At 42.8% G+C, this 27,658-nt stretch overlaps 1 protein-coding gene across 3 annotated transcripts; it reads right to left on the bottom strand.

Annotated features, from left to right (window-relative positions):
- Positions 1-331: 331 nt before the first annotated feature.
- LOC124043789 (ORM1-like protein 1) lies at positions 332-27,461 on the bottom strand. 3 transcript variants are annotated; one of them, XM_046362748.1, is made up of 4 exons: positions 27,254-27,461; positions 4,646-4,826; positions 3,292-3,443; positions 332-2,991 (listed from the first exon to the last, which is right to left on the bottom strand). In XM_046362748.1, the coding sequence occupies exons 1-4, from the start codon at positions 27,286-27,288 to the stop codon at positions 2,856-2,858; spliced, it is 504 nt and encodes a 167-aa protein (XP_046218704.1). In that variant the 5' UTR covers positions 27,289-27,461; the 3' UTR covers positions 332-2,855. The 3 variants fall into 3 exon arrangements, with proteins under 3 accessions (XP_046218704.1, XP_046218705.1, XP_046218707.1); XM_046362749.1 differs by lacking the exon at positions 27,254-27,461 and adding an exon at positions 5,998-6,144; XM_046362751.1 differs by lacking the exon at positions 27,254-27,461 and adding an exon at positions 6,006-6,139.
- Between the last annotated feature and the right edge of the window lie 197 nt (positions 27,462-27,658).

Genomic DNA, 27,658 nt, shown 5'->3' with positions numbered 1-27,658 from the left:
ATCACTAATATTTAACATCACGAGGATTGAGACGCAGCACCATTCTTCCTGAGAAATTACACCATTTGGTGTTTTGATGGTGGAAAATGTCTCAGGCACCACTCCAGACTCTCCCAGAAGTGTTCAATTGAGTTGAGAGCTGGTGACACACACACTTTAAACCACCTATGCTCCTTTGAGACCCCTCTTTAAAGTCACCGATCTCTTCTAGCCATGGTAGCTGAAATAATGGGAAATTGGGCATTTTATATGACCCTAATCATGATGAGATTTTAATTGCTTAATTAACTCTGGAACCACAGCTGCACAGAAGCACCCACTTTCAATATACTTTACATCCCTTATTTACTCAAGTGTTTATTTTATTTTGGCAGTCATGTGTAGGTACATAGCCATACCATAGACCTGTCTCAGTAAACAATTATCTGACAACACTTAACAACGTATGACAAATCATCTGATCTTCACATAAAACATGAACCTAGACAAGCTATATACATTGCAAAAATGTCTGCCCTATATGATTGAGTAACAAGGATAAATGATTAATATACAAAGGAAATCATGCTAAAATTAGTATTTCATATTGTTCAGGGGCCTCAAGTGTCACATACACACAAAATATGCCCAAAACATGCATGTGCCAGTATTCACACAAGTTGGCATTAATAAAAATGTAACTTGATGTGCTTATCCTCCCGCAAATCTTAGACCAGGGGTGTCAAACATACAGCTCACAAAGGTGGTCCCAGTAAAAACAACTCAATATACTTTAAAATTTAAATTATAATGAACCTATATTTATATAGTTTGACTGTCCTGCTCACTAATCACTGTGCAGTCAATGGATCTACATTCATACAGTTTCTTGACTGTCCATCTCACTAATATATCACAAGACAGTCAGGGAGCATTGAAAATTCCAAAAACTGAATATAGGACTTTTTTGTGTGCTAATTTTGATGGCAAGGATCAATATGACATTTTCAGTGTAGCCCTTTGGAACTCGTTGAAAACTGAATGCTGACCCCGGGGCACAATTAGTTTGCCACTGCTGCTTTAGACCATGCGTACGCATGGTCTCTAGTGGTTTCAGTATTGCATTGTAAGAAGGCAGAAGTAGCCTAGTAGTGGCCTTGTGCAGGAATACATAATGACACTCTTATAACAAAAAAGGTTGTGTTTTTTAAACACACACAAAAAAATAGGTAGGCCTAACTAAATATAATAAGATGCAATCATTTACCATTAGTGAGAAGAGCAAAAATCCCTTTATTTGATCTAAAATTATAGAAATATATTTATTCTTTACCTCAATTACATGACCATTGTAGAATAAATTCCTCACCTTTTCTGACTGATGGTTTCATACAAGTTAGGATAGGCTACCATTCATCCCATCCCTCATTTAATTGGACCCACTTCACAGTAGTAAATAGATAAGCTACGTTAAGTATTTTGCTGTGATCTGCTCTTAAGTGCAGGTTAATGGAAGAGCAGAGGGTTCACCTCTTCCCGTTGACGTTTGTGAGACACGTCTGAACACTAATGTCAAATTCCAAGACAAACATTGCATTTATACAGAACTATTGCAAATTAAATTGCTCACCTTTTCTGGCCACGAGTTCATTTTCCTGAAGCAGCCATACAACAAATTACCAACGCGCATCTCATTTAATTGGGCCTATTAATATAGGCGAGTATAATTAAGTTTTTTGCTCTATTCATCCGAAAGGGAGCGTGGTTTATAACATACAGCTGAATTTAAACAGGTGAGCAGACAGGTTGATATTTTGCATTGACGTGTGTGTCAGCTACCACTAATTAGGCCTACTAGCTTATTTCTATTTCAAGGAGTCAGTTTCAGAACTCGGGGGCAGTACACCATATTTAGATTGGGGGAAAAAGTAAAAAGCCAAAAGCCAAACATGATTGAATTAATTCAAATCTGTTTACAGGTCCACGACAATTAGCAAATGTTTGTCTTCCAGAAACAGTCAGATAGGCTACCGCAACAGTCACTGCAAAAGAAAACATTCTGCCAACACCTCCAAAAACATTTGATCACATTCGCCATTTCCAGATATGATCTTGGCCTAATGCCAATACTTCCAAAGTAAGAAAGGGCACTAATTGTCACCATAAAAGGTGAACGATGGGGCGTTTTTCAGGCAGAGTTATAATGCTTGTTCACGCACGCAGTTTTACGACAGGTCTGATTTCTAAGGGGAAACATGCGTATGATTGGCACGTGCCAAGTTTATAAATCTCAATATTTGTGCGTGCACAGACTTCAGAAATGGCACATTCAGATTTAGTGTAAAATTTACACAACAGTTCTGAGGCCCCAGTTTTTTTCCAGTAATCATTTTTAGAAGGGTGTCATTCTTAAGTGTGTGTCAAACAATGAACCATAGGCCCATACTTTTATGAAGAAATCATCTTTAAAAATACATCTGGTATTTTTAAGGCTTCCGGTTAAGAACAGAAAAATACATTGTGACAAGGAACGCAGTCCATGTCACTGTGTGAAGTGAGGGCAAATAACAAAAAAACAGAACAGAACAAAAAAAGGCCCACGTTTGAACCCTGGGCCAGCCCAGGTCTATGCAGATCAAAAAAATACAACATTAAATATTTACTTAAGTTAGTAATGCACATGGCATTCTCGCTCATTCTCCCACTAGTTTAACCTGACGTATCTAAACAATGAGTGATAATTGCACGTACTGTACAAAACTGCTTAGTACACACTCCAGTGGTACAGAGTACATAGGGTTAACTATTCATCTTGCTATGAGGCAAGAGCTCCTTTGAGAGTTGGTCACACACCACTGACCCTCTTAACACTCAGATTAATACTTGTTGATGCCAAAGATTCGGACTCCATGTAGTTGTGGCAATTTGGGGATCAGCACGCTCAAAAGGGAAGCAGTGTTTATGACAAAGTGTGTTGTGTCGTACTTTGTGTAGAAGCTGGCAAGAAAATATCTAGGGGGATAAAAAATATAAAAAAGTTAGCAAATGTGTCAATTAAAAGATATCAGCAACATGGTCAACAATTAGCATTTATAGGGCCATTTTCCCAGTCACAAATGAAGCCTAGTCCGGGACTAAAACACAATCTCAATGGAAGACCTCCATTTAAGTGCTTTTCAGTCCAATACTTGGCTTAATCTGTGTTCAGGAAACCGCCCCATACAGTTTACAATTACTTTTGCACTGGATGCTAAGTGGGTATCTAAAGCTAAATGTACAAAAATTTAACCTAAATGACGGAAGGCTACGTACAAAATGATTGGGGAGATAGTGAAGAATTTTCTGGATGATGTGAACTGCACGCCGTAATCCAACTGTTCCCAATGTGTCAGGAGCCGGGCTTTGCCTTGGTCTGGGGTCTCAAACGGAGTGCCTTTCACTGCATGCATGAAGACATACATCCCCTGGAAGACACAGACATACAGGAAATGAGTCCAAGTCTCAATGGTGAGTGACAGTCCACTAAGACAAGACAAACACATTTTAAAGTAGCAAATGGTGTGCCAGGGACTGAGGGTAGATGTTGCAGCACAGCTATGTGTCTTTTCGGTTACGTGTCTTTTTCTTTCAAGAATAGAGAATTCATCCTTCCATGGTCCCGTGTGGCTCAGTTGGTAGAGCAAGGCACTTGCAGCGCCAGGGTTATGGGGGACCAGTACGGAGAAGAAGGGAATAAAGTATGAAAAGTATGCACTAACGACTAAATCACACTGGATAAGAGCATTTGCTAAATGACTTAAATGTACACATTTAAAAGACATAGCTGCGATAGAACCTGAACTGCATTTATGATAAGAAGCTGAGCGCATGTGAAAACTGCTGACCAAAGCATGTCATAATTACCACAACACAGGACTGATACTTAAACTACTTTCTCATAAGTGGGACAATGGGAGTTAGTATGTTCAAATCAAATCAAATTTTATTTGTCACATACACATGGTTAGCAGATGTTAATGCGAGTGTAGCGAAATGCTTGTGCTTCTAGTTCTGACAATGCAGTGATAACCAACAAGTAATCTAACTAACAATTCCAAAACTACTGTCTTATACACAGTGTAAGGGGATAAAGAATATGTACATAAGGATATATGAATGAGTGATGGTACAGAGCAGCATACAGTAGATGGTATCGAGTACAGTATATACATATGAGATGAGTATGTAGACAAAGTTCTGGGTATTCACTTAGTTTCTTTATAACACCTGGCACTGTGGACATGAGGTCATTCCTTAGATTTTGCAGGACCACAGGAAGGCAGCAACTAATGGGGATCCATAATAAATACATTAGAATAATTAGGGCTGGGACAATACCGCAACACTCGTTAGTATTGTGGCAAGGAAACAAAACAAATTGAACTTCTTTAGGAAAACAGCCCTAATGTTGGAAACAAACATTAGTGTCATCCAGAATCACATTTAATTTATTTTCCAAGCCATAGCACACAATATTTTACATACAGCAGGTTTTTAAAAAGGACCAACATTTGGTCTTTTTCATGTTTTAATTGCAATGCCGATATTGTCCCAAGTAATAATAGGTGATAAAAGCACTCAAAATGGGGTCAACACAAATGTATTCATGAGAAGAAAAATTACTTACAAAATTGTGTATAACATTTGTGAGAGTCCACACCACAGGTACACCGAAGAAGGGTATGCTCAAGAGCACAATGTGAAGCATTCCAACACCGAGGGCATAGGTCAGCCAGATCCCTCGACTGTTCATGACCCGAGTGTTGGGGTTCACCTCACTGTGGGCTACACCAACATTCATTTTGTTTCTGTGAACAAGTGGATTATGTTATTGATGAACATGCATTAGTCCTTTGAAAACATAACACAAAAACGAGTCATTCAAAATGAACCCCAACAGGGAGCCATTTGCTTCAGGACTATAAAATAATTACTTGCTGCATTACAATACACAAAAAAAGGTCATAGCCTGGAGGTACAATAAATTATTATGCAAATATTATGAACATGATCTGCTTATGTAGTACACTTTCACCTTTCTTGCACAACAATACCTACCGCTGTTTACAGGCAAATCAAAGAAAGCTTTTCACAACATGACATGAGTAACCGATTTGGACTTCACTTGTCTAAAGAGTTGCTTTTCAGACCAATTGCTTGGCATGAGATTGAAAGTTCGAGGTTACGTCATACAGTCTAAGATTTCTCAAGCTCTTGATAATGCTGGGAAAATAAATACGCCTGTGGGCAAGTAATGCATGTTTATGTCACTCCTTTGCTGGTTAGCTTGTAACTCAACCGTTTCGTGAAAGCGTGTGGCATGTTCGTTTTCAAGCCTATAATGGGAAACCAAGCTATTCACGTGCAACTGTCCTAAGGGAATGCATTCATACGCAGCTGCACGGAGGCTCAGAAAAGTGCAGCAGCAATGCTAGGCAACACTTGCGAACTTCGTTTTGAGACAGAAAAGATCAAGGCACGAAAAGCAACTCACTAACCTCAGGTAGCAGACAGCAGCGTCTACATTAAACAACTTTCCCGAGCCAAGCCTGTGTGATCGGAAGTTAACTACAACTTTCCCTAGATAAGTGTGATTCTTAAAAAAAGGTGAATTCAACATGAACCCTGCTCTTAAAATTGGGCTTGCTTAGTTACCTATGCTAAGTGAGATGCCTTGTAATTCATTGACATTCATTTATCATATTTCTAGCTAGCTAGTTAGTTAGCTTACTTTGCATTATGTTCACATTTGTAGAAGTCCCAGCTATTAATGATTCAGCCAAACTCCAGCTAATGTTAGTAAGTCAAGTATGCTTGAAACACCAGTTGAATAGCTAACTTCCTAGCTAGCCATTTGTGATAAGCTACGAATATCTAGTTACTGAAACGTTAGATAGTTAGGTGACAACATTTGCATACCAATAGCTAGTGTTATCAAATACTTGAACAGTCAACACATAGATATGGCAATATACTTACTGGAGTACCTTGTTATGAATCTGTTTTTAAACGTGGCAGTGCAGAAGGCCAGTCTCCCCTAATCAAACGTGCGGTTGTTGACTGAACCTGTTCGCTAACGACTAGTGAGCTATCTAGCTAACTTTGGCGCAGTTCTTCTTCTATGATATTATGGCGGTCCACCAAAATTCGTTAGAGGTGCATGTCGCCACCTAATGTATGGGTGGTAAACTATAGGAAAACATCTATTGTAGAAAAAAACAAGAAAAAAAACATCACACTCCTTCAGTCACATTCCAATTCAAGTCACATCCCTACAAAGGCTCAGGGGCATGTGAGGGCGGATCCTCCTTTGACAGGATTTCTTGCAATACCTCTGCTGTAAACTCAGAGGATTTCAGGATTTCTTCTTTGTTTGCGCTATGCAGTTAATGACCATTGCAATAAATGCTACAAAGTCCACCTTTTTCCACATGTAATATATCAGGATCCCTTGATTGCAGATAAACTTTCACTGGTGCAGCCCCAATTACCACTGCATCTTCAACGCCACTTGCTCCTTCAACTCTTCTCACATCCTTCAGATAGGATACACGCTGGACAGCTCTTATTCTTGCCACCTCTGTCTCCTAAACCCAACAGAGCAATCCAGAAATTCGAGGGCATGTTCGCCACCACAATTCAATACTCTTCCCACATGCATACGCTTGACACATGACCAAATCTTTTGCATTTATGGCACCGAAGGGGTTTGTGCAAAGTCTCTTACAGGTTATCTCACATAGCCCAACTTGACATGAGAAGGGAGAGACTCTTCATCAAAGAAAACAAGTATGGATGAACAGAATTTCTTCACTTCATCTACCATACGGGTCAGTCAACCACGTGCGCCCACCACTCTATCTACTTCCACAGGTTTTACATCTGCACAAATAGTTCAATCTGGTTTCATCAGACCAGATAATCTGGTTTCTCATGGTCTGAGAGTTTTTAGGTGCCTTTTGGAAAACTTCAAGCGGGCTGTTATGTGCCTTTGACTGAGGAGTGGCTTCCCTCTGGCCACTCTACCATAAAAGCGTAATTGGTGGAGTGCTGCAGAGATGGTTGTCCTTCTTGAAGGTTCTCCCATCTCCACAGAGGAACTCTGGACCTCTATCAGAGTGACCACTGGGTTCTTGGTCACCTCCCTGACCAAGGCCCTTCTCCCCCGATTGCTCCATTTGACCGGGAAGGCCAGCTCGAGGAAGAGTCTTGGTGATTCCATACTTCTTCCATTTAAGAATGATGGAGGCCACTGTTCTTGGGGACCTGATGTCAAATATATAAATATATATATTTTTACCTTAATTTAACTAGGCAAGTCAGTTATGAACAAATTCTTATTTACAATGACGGCACTGGGCCAAATGTGCGCCGCCCTATGGGACTCCCAATCACGGCTGGTTGTGATTTTGAAGGCACTGTATGTATACTGAACAAAAATATAAACGCAACACACAATAATTTTACTGAGTTACAGTTCATATAAGGAAATCAGTCAATTTAAATAAATTCCTTAGGCCCTAATCTATGGATGTCACATGACTGGGAATACAATACAGATATGCATCTGTTGGTCACAGATACCTTAAAAAGAAAAAAGGTAGGGCCGGGATCATAAAAACCAGTCAGTATCTGGTGTGACCACCATTTTCCCCATGCAGCGCGACACATTTCCTTCACATAGAGTTGATCAGGCTGTTGATTGTGACCTGTGGAACGTTGTCCCACTCCTCTTCAATGGCTGTGCGAAGTTGCTGGATATTGGTGGGAACTGAAACAGGCTGTCGTACACGTCGATCCAGAGAATCCCAAACATGCTCAATGGGTGACTGGTGTCTGGTGAGTATGCAGTTGTGATCATTGTCCGTAGCTTATGCCTGCCCATACCATAACCCTACAACCACCACGAGGCACTCTGTTCACAACGTTGACATCAGCAAACCACTCACCCACATGAGGCCATACATGTGGTCTTTGGTTGTGAGGTTGGTTGGACGTACTGCAAAATTCTCTAAAACGACATTGGCAGCAGCTTAAGGTAGATAAATGCACATTACATTCTCTGGCAACAGCTCTGGTAGACATTCCTGCAGTCAGTATGCAAAGTGGACACTCCATCAAAACTTGAGACATACATGTTATTGAGTTGTTTGACAAAACTGCATATTTTAGAGTGGCCTTAGTCCCCAGCACAAGGTACACCTGTGTAATGATCATGCTGTTTAATCAGCTTCTTGATATGCCACACCTGCCAGGTGGATGGATTATCTTGGCAAAAGGAGAAATGCTTACTATCAGGGATGGAAACAAATTTGTGGACAAAATATGAGAGTAAATAATATTTTTGTGCGTATGGACAATTTCGGGGATATTTTATTTCAGCTCATAAAACGTATGTAAAGTGTTGGTCCTAAGCCACCTTACTCTTGTGGCGAAATCTGCTCGGAGCCTTCACCGTGCGCTGCCACTTTAAGAGGGCATGAGCAGTAAGGAATGAGGAAATAAAGAGAGCTCGTTCAGCTCTTTGGGGAGGAGCTCTTGGGAGGCGCGGCAGTTTGATTGTGTGTGCTGCAGAAGTTTTGTTTGTTTTCAGCGTTTGTAGTATATAACGTATTTAACTCAATCATCGGTGTGATCGCTTTAGATCGTGGTTGTTTTTGTTTGGGACCGCGCCCGTTATGGATCGCATGGATTAGTAGCAACATTGTTGCGAAGCTTTAACAAACAAACCATCGGACAGTCAGACACTGGCAGCCCTGAAGACCACAGCTAAGATTTATCTTTTTCTCTCTCTTTCTCTTCCCTCTCATTCCAGTGCTTTACCCTGCAACAGACTCTCTATTTGTTAAATGCACTGCCCATTGAAGTTCATTAGAGCTGGACTATTATTTCCCTGACAGAAGTATTTGGATGGACATTTTAGTAGGTAACTTGCAAGTTGTATATTATGTGAACTGTATTGAGGTGGGGTGTACTAATGACATGTGGCCGAGAAGACTGGGACATTTTTAAGGCCTTTGTGTCGGTGAACACCCCCCACATTCATACCCTTTGCACTCACCCACTAGAAAATAATACAGATTATTGCAAATCCTATGTTGATGACTGGGTTCGTTCTTGTATGAAGTTGCTGTTGAATTGCTCTGCCATTATTAGTATTAGTATTATTGTATGAGATATGTGTTTGGGTTACCCCTGTGCTGTGATGTGGGTTTTATATGGTGTGTATTCTTTTTTCTCTCCACTGGCTATCTGGTAAACAGGCTACACTCTAGGCAGTCTCTTCTGCTGATGTGTGTGGGTCTGGTAGTGGTAGTCTCTCTATTCTACTCTTTTCCTTTCGGCAGGGTTAATACCTGCCTGGCGCCCGAACAAAATCTTTCTTTACCCCTCTCTTAATAAATACCGCTACAGAATTGGCGCCCAAACAGGGACTTGAAGAGAAACACCCATGACACCATCCACACAAGGTTGAATCATGTATTTTGTTGGAACCCCATACTGCGTCAATGTGGACACACCTGACGGTAATCATGTTCTGGATTCTTTCATTGTAGAAGGACTCGATAAACTAATGGAGTTGGATAGCACTGCCCCTAATCCCCATGCTTCTGGCTCACCTATAACATCTCCACCATTACCCTCCCCTCAAACCCTTCCGGTTACCCTGTCCAGAGAGACTGGGAGAGGTGTCTCTGTGATCACTGGACAACTGGAACATCAATGGACACACACCAATCATAGTTTGACAATGCAGGAGAATGCCATTCGCAAACTCAGTGAATGTGTGGAGGTTCATCAGACAGATGTGCAGAGGAGGTTGGATTACCTTCCCTGTCAAATGGAGAAAAACCAACAACAAATTGTTCAGAGACAGAAATATTTGCAAGATTCTCTGAAGCAGGATATTCAAGGAAAACTGCACCGGTTCAAAATACAAATGGAAACTAACCATCATCAAGTCATAATCTTTCTTGAGGAGGAACAAAAACAGAGGGCAGAGGAGTCTGCCTCTGTTGTGAAGGGAGTGTGTTCTTATCTGAAGGAAGTTATGGAGGACATGAAGAACTCTCTCACAGGGGAACTACGATTTTTGATTGAACAGACTCAAAAGGACACCGTTAATGAGATGGAAAAAGCACAGAAGGCCACAGACCTTCAACTGGAAGGGCTGCACCAGGAGGTAATGCAGTGCTTTTCCCTTCTGGACAAATCTTCTGCACCTCCCTCAGGTTTTACCTCTGCCACTGGCTTGGCCAGTAAGGGAATAGGAACAGGTAGCACTACAAAACCCCCTCTGAAGATATTGTTAAACAACAGAACTCCCTCTGCCACTGTCATGCCTCCTATAGAGCGCTCCCTCCCTATAAAACTACTTTTCCCCACTTTTGGAAGTCCAGAAGATGATGTTGATCCACTGTTTTTCTTATCTAAGTGTAATGATTCTCTTTCTATCCGGCCCCTTACTGACTTGGAGGTTCTTGCCACCCTCCGCAGTGTTCTCCATGGTACAGCAAGAGACTGGTGGGAGATAGCCCGTGAACATGTGTCAACCTGGGAGGAGTTTCAAAAAATATTCCTCTTAGCCTTCCTTTCAGAGGACTATGGGGATGAACTGGCGGAACGTGTTCGTAACGGTGTCCAGGGTGAAGCAGAGCCAATACGGGACTTTGCCTTCTCCTATCGAGTTCTATGTAGGAGACGGAAGGCTGACATTACTGAGCAGGAGATGGTCAAACTCCTTAAGAACATGGTTCCCCGCCTTGCAAGTCAACTTCGAGAACGTGTGCAAAATGTGGATGATCTGGTGCGTCTTGGGACTCAGTTTGAGAAGGACTGGAAGCACCACCTCCAAACTAAAAACACTGTTCCCTCATCCCAGTATACCCATAACTCTCCTGGGGCTAAACCGTCTCAGATATTTGTACCCAAGATCCAGGACAAAAGTCCAGTTATGTGTTGGAGGTGTAAAGTCCAACATCCTCCAGATTCTTGCCCGCTCTATGTCCAGCATCAGGATTCAGGAAAAGGTCAGAAAGGACCGAAGACTGAAAGTCTACACCGACGTGGTGGCTTGCATACAATTGGGTCAGCCTTAATTCCCACCATGAAGCCTTTAGACAGCACAGCTAGCGGTCTTATTCCTATTCCGCAACAACTATTGGTTCCTCTGACTGTTAGGAACTGGAGAGGGAAGGCCATGATCGACACAGGGGCATCTTACACCCTGATGCAAGAGGCCCTGTGGCAGAACATGGCATTACCTCATGAGGAGCTACGAACATGGGAGGAGGGACCATTGTACTTGGCCAATGGAGAACCTACCACCCCCTTGGGCTGGATTAGTATAATAATAAAACTGCATGGTGAGACTATTAACCTTCCTGTGGCAATACTTGCAGATTCAAGACTTTCATTTGCTGTAGTCCTTGGCCTAGACTTCCTGTTCTTCAGTGGACTGACCATCTCTGTTTGAACCCTCCTATCGGCTACACTCTGACTATTCCCAGCCTCATCCATTTCAACCTGGTAATGCACTGATTTCAGGTTGGAGCCTGCTATATTATGCAGAGTCCGGACAAGGTCAAGTCAGAGACAGAGAAAATATAAAGAGACAAAGACAAAAACATGTTCCACCAGTGAAGTCTGAGAACCCAACTATCACCCTGATTACCGCCGTACCCCCCCTTCTATCCGAGAGCAAAAACAAACCTGATGCGGATTTCTACATCAAACAAGCAGTGGAACAGGCATATCTGTCGGATGATGAAAGGTGGCAGCTCTCCCAGATGTTGGACGTGAACAGTGAGGTCTGTACTCTTACACTTGGCCGTACAACTGTCTTCAAACACAAAATCTATACCCGGCATGAGGTCCCCATTAAGCAGCGCCCCTACAGGCTGTCCCCCGCCAAACTGGAAATTCTCAATGAACAGCTCAAAAGCATGTCGGAGAATGGAATTGTGGAACCTTCTTTTTCCGGATGGGCTTCTCCGGTTGTCCTGATTCCTAAGAAAGATGGTGGATATCGATTCTGTGTGGACTACAGGAAGCCAAATGCCATAACAGAAAGTGATGCCTACCCTCTACCAAACATAAATGACATACTGGAATCTCTGGCAGGAGCATCCATCTTTAGTAATCTGGATCTGAACAGTGGCTATTGGCAGGTTTCAATGGATCCCGCTAGTCAGGACAAGACTGCCTTTGTCACCCCTGCTGGTTTGTACTCCTTCAAAGTCATGCCTTTTGGTTTGAAGAATGCTCCAGCAACCTTCCAACGGTTGATGGAGACTGTCCTGGGAGATCTGAGGGGTAGAAATTGTCTCGTGTATCTGGATGACATCATAATCTACTCCTCTGTTGCGGATCTTCTGCAAGACATTCAGTCAGTCTTCGACAGACTAAAGGCTGCAGGTTTGACCTTGAACTTGAAGAAGTGTCGTTTGTCTGCCAGAACTCAAGTTCCTTGGTCATGTGGTTAATGCTGAAGGCATCCATGCAGATCCAGCCAAAGTTGCAGCCGTGCAGGAATTTCCCATTCCCACATCCCTCAAGGCTGTTCAGCGGTTTCTGGGTATGGCTGGATGGTACCACAGGTTTGTGCCTGATTTTTCAAAGGTAGCTGAACCTCTCAACCACCTTAAGAAGAAAGGTGTGAAATTCCAATGGACCCCTGCATGCCAAGGTGCATTTGAAGCACTCAAAAACAGTCTAATTACTCCTCCAGTGCTTGGACATCCTAACCTAAATGCTCATTTCATTGTGTACACGGATGCAAGTCAAACAGGACTTGGAGCAGTCTTGGCTCAACAAACAGGACTTGGAACAGAAGAAGTTCTTGCCTATGCAAGTCGCACCCTTAATTCAGCTGAGAGGAATTATTCAACGACTGAAAGGGAGTGCCTCGCTGTGGTCTGGGCTTTGGAGAAATGGAGCTACTACTTGGAGGCAAAGATCTTCACCGTTGTCACAGACCATGCTGCTCTGCAGTGGGTTCTGGCATCCGGCAAGACCAACGGCCATCTTATTCGCTGGTCTATCAGACTGCAGAAGTTTGACTTCATCATTGAGTATCGCAAAGGGAAACTGAACGTTGTACCAGATGCCCTTTCTCGGATTACAGAGACTGCCAATGTTTGTCCTCCCTTGTGCAGTACTTATACTACCGCTAAATGTCTGGATGATTCCTTTCCTCTGGATGATGAGAGTGTATGGAGAGCACAGCAGAAGGATGCTGCCATCATGGCGATCCACAAGAGTGTCTGAAGAAGACTCCAAGAGTCGCTTCAATGATAAGTATAGCATAATTCAGGATAAAGTGTATCAAACTCCAAGAGGAGATGGAATACACAGCACCCATTATCGCGTCTTCATTCCCTCTACATTGTGTGACCAGATAATCCAAGCTTATCATGCCAATCCCATGAATGGCCATCTTGGAGTTTTTAAAACCTATCGAAGACTACAAGAGGTGGTTTACTGGCCAGGAATGTGGGTTGATACCCGGAGATTTGTACAGCAGTGTGAAGTCTGCCAGAAATACAAACCAGACATTGGCAGACCTGCCGGGAAAATGCAGCAGACCGTGGTGAACCATCCAAATGAAATGTTGGGAATTGACCTCATGGGACCTTTTCCTCCCAGCCGGGGGACACGGAATGAATTTTTATTGGTGGTAGTGGACTACTACACACACTGGGTGGAGTTGTTTCCTCTCCGCAAAGCTACTGCATCAGCCATTGCTCTAATTTTGTGAAGGGAGGTTTTTTACCAGATTTGGAATTCCAGACCAAATCCTCTCTGACCGAGGTCCGCAGTTCATATCAGGAATCTACAAAGAGCTCTGTACCTACTGGGGTGTAATTGCCAAGTTGACCACAGCCTATCATCCTCAGACCAACCTGACTGAGAGGGTAAACCAAACTCTGAAGGGGATGATTGCTTCATTCGTGGGGGATCAGCACACAAGATGGGATCAGCATCTCCCTGAATTTCGCTTTGCACTGAACTCTGCCGTGCAGGAGACTTCTGGGGTCACTCCCGCCGAACTCCACCTGGGAAGACCACTAAAAGGTCTGATGGACAGGGTCTTGCAAAGTTCGAATGTTTCACCTGACTGCCCAGCATTTGATGCCGTACAACACCACCACACCTTGCTAGCCAGAGTGGAGGCCAGCAAAACCAAAGCCAAACAACGACAGCTGAGAAACTATGACAAACATAGACGAGATGTGTGTTTTCCACCCCAGTCTCGTGTCTGGGTACGTTCACATCTGTCAAAGGCGTCTAAGAAGTTCACTGCCAAGCTAGCTTCGAGATGGAAAGGTCCATACCGTGTAGTGCAGCAGTTGGGACCAGTGAACTACTTGGTCTGTTTGGAGGACACTGGGGAAGATGTCAGGACAGTGCATGTTGTTGACTTAAAGCCCTGCTACCCTACGGCAGAAGAGCTGGATCGCAGGCAAAAGCAACACCTGCAGGACCTCTTCGTGGAGGACTCTGAGGAGGACTTCCCTGGTTTTTGTGTAGCAGGAACATGAACCTGTCAAAGCCTGCATCCTCTCTGGTTCTACAGGTATTGTTTTTTCATGGGGGGAGGAGTGTGGCGAAATCTGCTCGGAGCATTCACCGTGCGCTGCCACTTTAAGAGGGCATGAGCAGTAAGGAATGAGGAAATAAAGAGGGCTCGTTCAGCTCTTTGGGGAGGAGCTCTTGGGAGGCGCGGCAGTTTGATTGTGTGTGCTGCAGAAGTTTTGTTTGTTTTCAGCGTTTGTAGTATATAACGTATTTAACTCGATCATCGGTGTGATCGCTTTAGATCGTGGTTGTTTTTGTTTGGGACCGCGCCCGTTATGGATCGCATGGATTAGTAGCAACATTGTTGCGAAGCTTTAACAAACAAACCAACAAACCATCGGACAGTCAGACACCGGCAGCCCTGAAGACCACAGCTAAGATTTATCTTTTTCTCTCTCTTTCTCTTCCCTCTCATTCCAGTGCTTTACCCTGCAACAGACTCTCTATTTGTTAAATGCACTGCCCATTGAAGTTCATTAGAGCTGGACTATTATTTCCCTGACAGAAGTATTTGGATGGACATTTTAGTAGGTAACTTGCAAGTTGTATATTATGTGAACTGTATTGAGGTGGGGTGTACTAATGACATGTGGCCGAGAAGACTGTGGACATTTTTAAGGCCTTTGTGTCGGTGAACACCCCCCACATTCATACCCTTTGCACTCACCCACTAGAAAATAATACAGATTATTACAAATCCTATGTTGATGACTGGGTTCGTTCTTGTATGAAGTTGCTGTTGAATTGCTCTGCCATTATTAGTATTAGTATTATTGTATGAGGTATTTGTGTTTGGGTTACCCCTGTGCTGTGATGTGGGTTTTATATGGTGTGTATTCTTTTTCTCTCCACTGGCTATCTGGTAAACAGGCTACACTCTAGGCAGTCTCTTCTGCTGATGTGTGTGGGTCTGGTAGTGGTACTCTCTATTCTACTCTTTTCCTTTCGGCAGGGTTAATACCTGCCTGGCGCCCGAACAAATTCTTTCTTTACCCCTCTTTTAATAAATACCGCTACACTCTGACACCACCTTGTATAGAGGTCCTTGATGACAGGGAGCTTTGCTCCAGTGATGTACTGGGCCGTATGCACTACCTTCTGTAGCTCCTTGCGGTAAGATGCCAAGCAGTTGCCATACCAAGCAATGATGCAGCCAGTCAAGATGCTCTCAATGGTGCAGCTGTATAATGTTTTGAGGATCTGAGAGCCCGTGCCAAATCTTTTCAGCCTCCTGAGGGGGAAAAGGCGTTGTCGTGCCATCTTCACGACTGTGTTGGTGTGTGTGAACCATGTTTATTCCTTAGTTATGTGGGCGCTGAGGAACTTAAAGCTCTCAATCCGCTCCACTATAGCTCCGTCAATGTCGATGGGGGCATGGTTGTTGTCCTGGCATCACACTGCCAGGTCACTAACTTTTCCCCTATAGGCTGTCTTATCGTCATCGGTAATCAGGCCTACCATTGTCGTGTTGTCAGCAAACTTAATAATGGGGTTGGAGTCATGAACGGCCATGCAGTCATGGGTGGACGGGGAGTACAGGAGGGGACTAAGCACGCACCCTTGAAGGGCCCCCGTGTTGAGGATCAGCATGGGGGAAGTGTTGTTGCCTATCCTCACCACCTGGGGGCGGCCCGTCAGGAAGTCTAGGATCCAGTTGAAGAGGGAAGTGTTCAGTCCCAGGGTCCTGAGCTTAGTGATGAGCTTGGAGGGCACTATGGTGTTGAACATAGAGCTGTAATCGATTAACACTATTCTCACATAGGTATTCCTCTTGTCCAGGTGGGAGAGGGCAGTGTGGAGTGCAATAGAGATTGCATCATCTGTTGAGGCGGTATGCGAATTGGAGTGGGTCCAGTGTGTCTGGGACAATGGTGTTGATGTGAGCCATGACCAGCCATTCAAAGCATTTCATGGCTAAAGATGTGAGTGCTATAGGGCGATAGTCATTTAGACAAGTTACCTTGGCGTTCTTGGGCACAGCGGTTATGGTGGTCTACTTGAAACATGTAGGTATTACAGACTGGGTCAGGGAGAGGTTGAAAATGGTGGTCAGATCATATGCTGAGTACGCGTCCTGGTATTCCATCTGGTTATTGCGGCCTTGTGAATGTGAACCTGTTTAAAGGTTGTGGAGGAAAAGTGTTTAGTCTGAAGGGACAGCCTTGAATTGTACAGCTTGTTTCATACAATCATTGGTTCCTGTAGGTACTGGGTAGAAATATGAGGGGGAGACTGTCATGACACCTCCTCAGACCTTTTGGCCCAGAATATGTTCTAAGTTAAGATAGGAGACTGTGCCAGACACATGCAGGAACCAACCCTATGAACCATGCTGTCATGACTGTCCTGTGAGGATCCAGATGTGTCAGATCAGCTTTGCAATTGATGATTTCAACCAGACCCTCTCTCACCCACAGAAGCGATTACAGCCTTGAGTCTTCTTGTGTATGATGCTATAAGCTTGGCACAACTATATTTGGCGAGCTTCTTTCATTCTTCTTTGCAGATCCTCTCAAGCTCTGTCAGGTTGGGGAGCGTCGCTGCACAGCTATTTTCAGGTCTCTCCAGAGATGTTAGATTGGGTTCAAGTCCGGGTTCTAGCTGGGCCACTCAAGGACATTCAGAGACTTGTCCAGAAGCCATTCTTGCGTTGTCTTGGCTGTCTACTTAGGGTCGTTGTACTGTTGGAAGGTGAACCTTCACCCCAGTCTGAGGCCCTGAGTGCTCTGGAGCAGGTTTTCATCAAGGATCTCTGTACTTTGCTCCATTCATCTTTCCCTCGATCCTAACTCTTCTCCCATGCTTTTCCCAAGACCTCCTGCCCAAGATGCAGAAAACTCTATTAAGATGAAGAATTTTAGGAATGATTCAAATGTAACAGTGAAAACTAAGTACATATTTATTTTCTTTCTTCCAGGACTGATGGAATGTCCGCTACAAAGTTTTTTTTGGACAAGTTTACCAATGATTCTCTATCTCTCCCTTTGAAAGGCTTCCTGAGGCAGGTGCCTTAGGAGAGCAGCTATTGAGACTGTGTTGTCTTGACGTTGGCCTCTTTGGGTATAGCAAGCCCATCCCCCTCTCCCTGCCTCCTTCAACTAGGCTACTGTGGTCAGAGGTCGTAAATTCCTGAGAAGACCTCATGGACACAGTTATAGAGTAGTTTTTCATGGAGACAAAGGAAATCCTTCCACCTCACAGAACTTGAGGTACGAACAAATTTCATGTTCCGGAGAAAGTGTAAAAGATCGGTGAAGAATCCAGTTACGAACTGGTCCGTTTGTCACAACTTGGGAAGCTCATAGGAGACAGTGTGGCCACATTACCATAACGCTGTTTATATAATAGCCCCAGATATAAGGTTTACATCTAATTGTTGTATAAGATGAATGAGTGAGTATGATACTGTTTACACAATTTTACAATGTGATTTTGGACTGTTTAATGAAGGAAAACTCGAAAAGGGAATTGGATTTGAACTAAATCAGAGGACCGCCCCTGAGCCCAGTTAGGGTCAGACATCCTGGGACAGCCCTTTTCTGCCATTCCGAATAAAACACAACTTTCAGAAATTATCCCCAGACCAAGCTTACCTCTGGTCCTTCTGTAGCTCAGTTGGTAGAGCATGGTGCTTGTAACGCCAGGGCAGTGGGTTCGATACCTGGGACCACCCATACGTAGAATGTATGCACATATGACTAAGTCGCTTTGGATAAAAGCGTCTGCTAAATGGCTTATATATATTATATATTAATTACGAGATGGCTAAAGGTGTAGACCATTGCTGAATCTTTTTAACCATACCACGTGGTTAAACTCTTAGACTATCGATACCGACAGAATAAGAACAAGTCTTTGATATTGATTACTAGTCTGCAGCTAGGAATTCGGTATCATTGAACGCGAAGAACGACAACCGCCGAAGCATCCATTCTATAACAAATGTCACTCTGAACAATCCCCTCTAACCTCAACCGAGAGAGAGAGGGCGAGAGACAGACAATTCTACAAAAGAAATGAACTTTTCACCAGCGATCAAGACGATACACTGAGCGTAAATATATATATTGATTGCAATTGTTCCCGACTGAGTGAGCAATCATGTGTAAGGATTAGCATTTCAATTGTTATAGTTATCACTTTGGAGTAACTTCTTAGTCGACCCCCACTCCTCCTCTTGTCTAACAAGCCGCCATGCGGTTCAGCCCACTAGGGCACATTTTACTATCATTTCATGTAACCACATTTACCATGTTTGTTTGTTTATGCATTTCTGTGAATTACTTAGTTAGTAGTAAATAAATGATTTAAGACAATTGATGTGTGGATGACTCATAGTGCAGACTGGGTTCGTGCAGATAACCAACAATTTACGACGTTTGGAATGAGACTAACGTGAGGTAAAATAAATAAATCATTAATCAGAAGACTATTGATCAGATATGAAAATATCTGAAAGGTTATATTGGGAAATTATAACTTTGTAATCTGAATACTTTCCTTGGTGCCCTGACTTCCTAGTTAATTACAGTTACATGATTATTCAGTTTAATCACGTAATACTAATTACAGGAATCTTTGGTTAAAAACTAAGTCTTCAATTTAATGATAGTAAAGACACGACAGTGTATTATACGTAACTATTAGTACCCTGATCGGGCTGTTAAGGGAGCTCCCACGCTAAGTAAGGTCTGGCCATTTTGTTACCCCATGTTTTACCTCACATGCCAGCACCCACACAACCCACCTGTTATGCATATCTGTTAGTGGTGTTAACACTGTTTGATTTTTTTGTGTGAGGTCTATTTATTTTGGTTTTAGTGGGTTTTTCACAGGTTAGAAAGGATGCACATTAAATGGCACAACTGACATTTTCTACCTATTTTCCAAGTTTTAGGTACACACATGTACATTCTCTTGATAATAAATGTACTTGTTTTTTTTACATTTGTCTCAGATCTGTATTAAGAATATTGGTAGTAGTAATAATTTGTCATACGGTAAACAGATTTTTTTTTTCTCTCCCTCTCTCTTTTTTTTACCTCTCTCTCTTTATTTATATATATATATAGCGGCTCAGGTGAGAGATTGAAATCCGGACATTATCAAGGGCCATCCACATTGAACATATGTGCCATGAAGGAGGGGGGTGGTCAACCATGCCCGAAATTGATTTAGGCTACAGACTTCCTACAGGTGTTCCTGCCTGTCCAGCGCTGCCAGAGTCTATCTTCAGTCCGGAGCTGCCAGAGCCGCCCGGTCAGCCAGGGGCTGCCAGAGCCGTCCGTCAGCCAGGAGCTGCCCGCCTGTCCGGTGCTGCAGGAATCTCCAGTCTGTCCGGTGCTGCCGGAATCTCCCGTCCAGTCGGGACCCGTGGCTTGGGTCCCCAGTCCGAGGTCGGCGGCGAGGGTCGCCGCTCTTAAGAGGCCACTGAGGTGGGTAAAGTGGCGGAGAAAGACTATGGTGGAGTGGGATCCACGTCCGACAGACACCTACCCAGACCCTCTCATATAGGTTCAGGTTTTGCGGCCACCTTTGGGGGGGGGGGGCACTGTCATGTTCTGACCTTAGTTCTTTTGTTATGTCTTTGTTTTAGTATGGTCAGGGTGTGAGTTGGGTGGGTGGTCTATGTTCGTTTTACTATGTTGTGTTTTGAGTTTGGCCTGGTATGGTTCTCAATCAGAGGCAGGTGTCGTTAGTTGTCTCTGATTGAGAATCATACTTAGGTAGCCTTTTTCCACCTGTGTTTCATGGGTGTTCATTTTCTGTTCTGTATTTGTATTTCCCCGTTCAGGACTGTTTTCGTTGCGTTCTCGTGTTTGTTATTTTTGTTCGAGTTTTCATTAAAAGAGAATATAAATACTTACCACGCTGCACCTTGGTCCTCCTCTCTATCTCCCAACGACAAGTGTTACAGTGAGGAGAGCCACCAGCTTGTAGCTTGGGCTAAAATGACTCAATCCCCAATCTCATTCTTATCAAGGTTAGTGTGAAACTGTTATAACATGTGTTCTCTCTCTTCCCTGTGAAAGTCAATATGGTTTCTAGGTAGTGTCAAACATGTGATCATTGTTCCAGATGAGGGATTGCTGGAAACTGGCACATTTTTTGTAACTGACTAATTGACTTGAGCAAGTTATTAGTATGTTTATAACCATATAAGTGGAGCAATTAATGTGTTATGGGTGAGATGGAATTATTTATGTGCAAATGTATTCGTGGCCTGAGGCAAAGTACAAAGGTGGCATGTTTGTTTCTATAATGGTGAGGTAAGTCCTGAGCCAAAGGGACCAACGCAGGCCTGGAGTGGCCCATAAGTCATTGTGGAAGGACCATGAGGACAATTTGTTCTTATCCAGAGCAGAATTGGTTGCCGACCTGATATCCAAAGAAAAGGACTATTGGATGTGTGGGTTGTGTCTGGTTAAGGAGGTGAACTTTACTATAGCATTTGCAGGAAAAATGCCTTTTAAGACTTTGAACAACAATGTACTATGAATCTTAATGGATCAATTGCCTGCACTGTTGGGTTAGTGGTGACAGCTATGAGAACCATTCCAAACAAGAGAGACAAACCTCCTGGACAAACCTCCTGGATTGAGGAGAGATAAGAGGTATCTGACTGACATCACTCACACCCAGGCACCTGCCTCTGTAACGGATGTGAAACTGCTAGCTTAGTTAGCGGTGTGTGCTAAATAGCGTTTCAATCGGTTACGTCACTTGCTCTGAGACCTTGAAGTAGTAGTTCCCCTCGCTCTGCAAGGGCCGCGGCTTTTGTGGAGCAATGGGTAACGATGCTTCGTGGGTGACTGTTGTTGATGTGTGCAGAAGGTCCCTGGTTCGCGCGAGGGGACGGTTTAATTCTACTGTTACATCTCCAGGTTCTTTGGTATATTTTTTTCCTGGGACTATCTTTTGACAGGTCAAGGGGGCACTCGTGCAATCATTGGCGATGAATGTTGTACCTTTGTCCCAGATCACTCTTCTAATATGACTGATCTCGCCGAATACATTGCCACTGTTGCTAAAAAATAATTCCCCACAACCAGAAAGGACACTTGCAACTTGGTTGGAATCCCTGTTTGGGATCCCAAATTGCCAAATTATCTGCAGCGTGTGTTTTGTTTGCCTAATTGTGTTAACATGCTGTGTGTATATTTTTTATGAATTCACTCTCGTTAATAGAAGTATAACCTTTATTATGATGAGAGTATTACCCAGTGGTGGAAGAGGCGAAGGTTGAAAGTCATGCGTCCTCCGATACACAACCCAACCAAGCCGCACTGCTTCTTAACACAGCGCGCATCCAACCCGGAAGCCAGCCGCACCAATGTGTCGGAGGAAACACCGTGCACCAGGCAACCTTGGTTAGCGTGCACTGCGCCCGGCCCGCCACAGGAGTCGCTGGTGCGCGATGAGTCAAGGATATCCCTACCGGCCAAGCCCTCCCTAACCCGGACGACGCTGGGCCAATTGTGCGTCGCCCCACAGACCTCCCAGTCGCGGCCGGTTGCGTCAAAGCTTGGGCACGAACCCAGAGTCTCTGGTGGCACAGCTGGCGCTACAGTACAGCATACAGAATTGTACATCTTGTTTCATACAATCATTGGTTCTTGTAGGTGCTGGTTAGAGATATGAGGGGGAGACGGTCATGACCCCCTCACACCTTCTGGCAGAACGGCCAGAAAATGTTCTATAAATTAAGATGGGAGACGGTGCCAGACACATGTAGAAACCAACCCTATGAACCATGCCTATGTGGCTTGTCTGTGTAAGCAGTATATAAGAGAACTAACGGGACTTCCCCAGCAGAGCTCACTTCAGACAGGTACTTTTTGCATCTCAGTTTGACTGTGCTTGCTGATAATAATTCATTTAAGATCGACTTCGGGTGTCCCTGGTGGTAATTTCCACGACAAGGTTTTACTCACATTTTCTATGGAGAGCAAGATCACGTAGTCATTTGGAACAGCTGGTGCTCTAATGTACGATTCAGTGTTGCCTGCCTCGACGCAAGCATAGAAGGCATTTAGCTCGTCTTGTAGGCTCACGTCACTGGGCAGGTCGCGTCTCGATTTCCCTTTGTAATTCGTGATAGTTTGCAAGCCATGCCACATATGACAATATTTTAAGTTGCCAATAATTATATTACACAATTTCTGACATATCACATGCATTACTTTTATTTTCCTGGATTATGCCGCTACAGCCATTCATTCCAATTAGAGCGATTTGGCTTTCTCACTGAGCAATATGGTTGACTATTTCACTCCATTCTGAAACTTTGCGGGTTTATGACATAGCCCCTCTAGTAATTTAATGGGATCTCGATGCATGCCAACACTTTCTGTGTGCGCTGTGTCTGCCTGCATTTCTGCAGTGTGACTTTGTTACACTTTATGATACAAAAAGATGAGGGGAAAAAAGGATGAGGAAAAGGGAAGAAATGTACCTACCAACTAACCCATACGATACCTTCTGACCCTGGAAACCTCAACCTGCCATTCTCTCAGTCAATGCTATCCGGGATCCTTAGGACATCCCAACCCTAAACCCTAACCTCTTACTGTAACCATTTTACATTTCAACTTCAATGGGGTATAGTTAATACACATAGCAGCTAGCTTCTTATTTAAAAAATGTGTATTGGCGGATCGTAACCAACTAAAAGTTACATACATTAGGTGGCAAACCTAATGTACTGGAGTGTGAGGCCGGTCACGGTTCTTTGTACCTCACTGGTCACAGCCTCTTATCTAGCTCCGTGTTTGCAAAATACCACCCAAACCCCATCGCACCTCTCTTACCCTGTCAAGTAAACTCTCCCTATATACATCATAAAATTCACAATATAATAATACCACATGTTCAACTGTTTCTTCCACCATACACCCATTGCACGTTCCAGTACCATGCTTCCCTGTCAATTTAAAGAATTTATGAAATCCTGTATGCTCTAAACTCATCCTAGACAACATTATTTCTCTCTTCTGTTCCCATTACAAGACCTGTATGAGCAGGGATACAACAAAACAGAACCTCTATCCCATTGCTTTGTTTCGCAAAATACAATTCTCACTTTGACTTCCCAGATCCTATACTGCAAAAAAACTGATGCAGAATCTGAACATACTACTCTTCTTGGTTGCGCTGCAACATAGTCTCAGAACATTTCGTATTATTAAGTACGTAAAGCAGAGACCCCCCGTTTAGTATGATAGGATTCGTATGGTATGTATTCATTTGTGGGTTACCTTCCTCCATTTTGTATGATACGTCACAAATTGCCATTTGGAAATTGTTAAAAATTTGCAAAATGTATGATATGTTACAAATTCCAATTTGTTGTGGCAAACGTTAGCTAGATGGCTAACGCTAACGGTAGCTAGCTGGCTAATGTTAGCTAGGGTTAAGGTTAGAAGTTAGGTTAATGGGTTAGGAGAAGGGTTAGCTAAAATGGTTAAGATTAGGGGAAGCGTTTAAGAGCCCTGTCCTAGGCAATAGATCGCAAAGCATCCTCACTAAACTTTTTGGAAATGGCAAGTTCACATTCTCATCCACAAGTGCAAACACAGTTCAGCAGCTCAAATCAACAGGGATGGGGGGCATTTTTTTTTTTACATTTTATTTTACCTTCATTTTACTAGGCAAGTCAGTTAAGAACAAATTTTTATTTTCAATGACTGCCTAGGAACAGTGGGTTAACTGCCTGTTCAGGGGCAGAACGACAGATTTTGTACCTTGTCAGCTCGGGGATTTGAACTTGCAACCTTTCAGTTACTAACTAGTCCAATGCTCTAACCACTAGGCTACCCTGCCGCCCCATAAAGATCATCAAGGACAACAACCACCTGAGCCACCGCCTGTTCACCCTGCTATCATCCAGAAGGCGAGGTCAGTACAGGTGCATCAAAGCTGGGACCGAGTGACTGAAAAACAGCTTCTATCTCAAGGCCATCAGACTGTTAAACAGCCACCACTAACATTGAGTGGCTGCTGCCAACACACTGACTCAACTCCAGCCACTTTAATAATGGGAATTGATGGGAAATGATGTAAATTATATCACTAGCCACTTTAAACAATGCTACCTAATATAATGTTTATATACCCTACATTATTCATCTCATATGTATACGTATATACTGTACTCTATATCATCTACTGCATCCTTATGTAATACATGTATCACTAGCCACTTTAACTATGCCACTTTGTTTACATACTCATCTCATATGTATATACTGCACTCAATACCATCTACTGTATCTTGCCTTTGCCGCTCTGTACCATCACTCATTCATATCTTTATGTACATATTCTTTATCCCCTTACACTTGTGTCTATAAGGTAGTAGTTTTGGAATTGTTAGCTCGATTACTTGTTGGTTATTACTGCATTGTCGGAACTAGAAGCACAAGCATTTCGCTACACTCGCACTAACATCTGCTAACCATGTGTATGTGACAAATAAAATTTGATTTGATTTGTTCTTAAGAAACACGTCTACCACCATGGATCGCTAAAATAATGATTATGATCACACTTCATCAATTTAAATATTATGGGGACAACTTTCACTGCGAACAGTGTCATATCCCCCCTACATTCTGAAATTGCATTTTGTCCCCCCCAGGTTTTATCATTGCAATGTTAATACAAAAAACAGTGACTGTGTGCTTTAGGACCATGCGGACGACTCAGAGCGGTCGGGTAGACTGTTTGGAGTGTTCAGCCGGCTGGATTTAGGACAGTGCAGACACCACAAAGCGGGCTGACAGGCTGTGTGAAAGCAAAGCTTCTGGAAGGCTGGCCGGGTCAGGACAGGAGAATTGACCATAGTGTGTGTTGCACTCTTTCACCTAGTTGTAAAAGCAAGCAGAGCATAAACTGACTACTCTTCAATTGACTGATGTAGCTGGCAAGGTAACAGCTGTTTAACTTAACAAACAAATAAACTAAACGAGTGTTTATTCAGGTGCTGAGCTAGTATTGTAACTGACATGTAATGTTACATGTTTCATCCCATCTCAAATGAGGTAAATAAATTAGCTAATTACGCTAGCTAGTAGATACCACAGCCAGGTCAGCTCAAACCTCTAGCAGTCTGAAATCTCCAAAGTTGATTTCCAAACTGTATCAAGGGTTGATAGAGGCCTTTTCCGATGACACAAAACATGTCAAACAAAAATGTGAGGAAGACCTGGGAGACACTATTGATGATGATGAAAGGATACAGATAGAGTGCATTCGGGTAGTATTCAGACCCCTTTACTTTTTCCACATTTTGTTACGTTACAGCCTTATTCTAAATTTGATTAAATAAATATCAGACCTCGACTTCTGCAACACAATATTTAACAAAATAGGCTTTTTATAGGCTAAATTGATGAGCAAATAGGCAGCATCATGCAATTGTCAGTCCTCTAGAATGCAAATAGTCTTCTGTCTTCTTTAACTTTTTATTGGCAGATTGCAACCAACTGACAGATGCATACCCCGCCACCTACTGTACTGGAGTGTGAGGCCGGTCACTATGTTACGAGATTTGACTTCAGTAGTAGTACAGGGTGTGTTGAGTGGTAGTGTGATCCTCTCAGATCATGGCCTGGGGTAGGATCAGATTGGGTTAAAGTAGTGGAATATGGTGGTGGGTTTTAATGTGTGTATTGTTAGTTGGTAGGGTAATTAAAAATATTTAATTTTCCCTTTCCCCTTTGGTATCACAAAGTGTAATTCATTTATACTATAGTTCAGTTGGGGGCGGTACTGCACCATATTGGATGCCAACCGCCATCAAACTCAACCCGAAGAAGAAGTGCAGAGGAGACAGCTATCATGTAAAATGCAATAACCTTGTCAATTCAACTAAATATTGTTTAATAACTACACAGCCCACCAGTGAATCACTATTCATAATGTATTGTAAATGTGTTCTTCGTTTCAAGAGTTAATGATTGGCAGGTAAGGTTATAACTAACGTTAGCTGTAACGTTAGTTAATTAACTAATTAAACCCTACTCAGCCTAGGCATGTTTTGGAGATTTCTGGTATATTATACAAGTAAATTCATCGAAGCAGTTTTTGGACTCCTTCGGCCGTTTTTACCTTATTAAATACCATTAGAAATGTTCAATTGGAAATGAAGTTTAATTCATATTCCTAAAACTTAAGTTAAATGTTGTTTTTTAACATAAATTATTTTTTTCGTCGCTGCTTCCTGTTGACTAGACATTTGGATAAATAGCCCAATGACAAAACACAGTTGTAACGTATCCAAATCAATTTCCAGTTTGCAGAAACAAATCCTGATATGTTGAAAGCTTAAACATACAATCTGCTATCCATCTACACATACATGTGTAACAATAGTAATCATTTTAAACAAGCACCAAAAACCCTGTTTTGACAAGTGGTAATAAAACTATCGATTAGAGGGGAAATCGGGTAATGCGCTGTTGAAACTAACACAACAATGTAAGGTTTTCAGCGGTTACATCCGCCCATATTTTGGCTCCACTACAATTCCGACGCGGTGTTTTTAACGTTTAGAAAAGTAAACAATCACTTTCAACCCGGTTTTCGAAACATGCTGATATGCCCTTTATCTCTCGTATCAACAAGGACTCTTAAAAAATAAAAATAAACTTACTGTCTTAGTTTTGCACAGATTGACAAGCTAGACATCCTCCCATGTTACGCTTACACAGATGTTCGTTGCTCGCAAGATAGCCGCCAATGTCTTCCATCTGTCTTCAGTAAACAAGCGATGTTGGCGGTGTGGGAACACTAACACAATAAAGGTGTGTAGTAATTTAACCATTCGTTTTCTGAAAATTATTCTTCGCTGATATGAAAGATGCGTTTCTTATGTTTCCAAAAACGTAACCTACCGCAAGCGATGCGTTTTAATGTTTAGAGCAAGTATCGCGACTCCTAACAAAACTGGTCAGAAGATTCTACCGTCAATAGGCGCAAAACCAGTCTATGAATGGGGAACTTAACCTGCAGACAATCAGTTAAATGTATCAGTTAGATGTATTTTGAGTAGGGGTTC

Source organism: Oncorhynchus gorbuscha, linkage group LG09 (assembly GCF_021184085.1).
Source record: "Oncorhynchus gorbuscha isolate QuinsamMale2020 ecotype Even-year linkage group LG09, OgorEven_v1.0, whole genome shotgun sequence".
Classification (NCBI taxonomy): domain Eukaryota; kingdom Metazoa; phylum Chordata; class Actinopteri; order Salmoniformes; family Salmonidae; genus Oncorhynchus; species Oncorhynchus gorbuscha.
This window is presented reverse-complemented; position numbering and strand designations above follow the sequence as displayed.

Bases quoted from the DNA above. Each gene is read 5' to 3' on its own strand.
- LOC124043789 (XM_046362748.1), bottom strand. From the start codon at position 27,288: ATGTCTAGCTTGTCAATCTGTGCAAAACTAAGACA. The intron at 4,827-27,253 runs GTAAGTTTATTT...ACTTGTTCACAG, and splicing joins ATCTGTGCAAAACTAAGACA to AAACAAAATGAATGTTGGTG. The intron at 3,444-4,645 runs GTAAGTAATTTT...TGTGTCTTCCAG, and splicing joins CAAATGTTATACACAATTTT to GGGATGTATGTCTTCATGCA.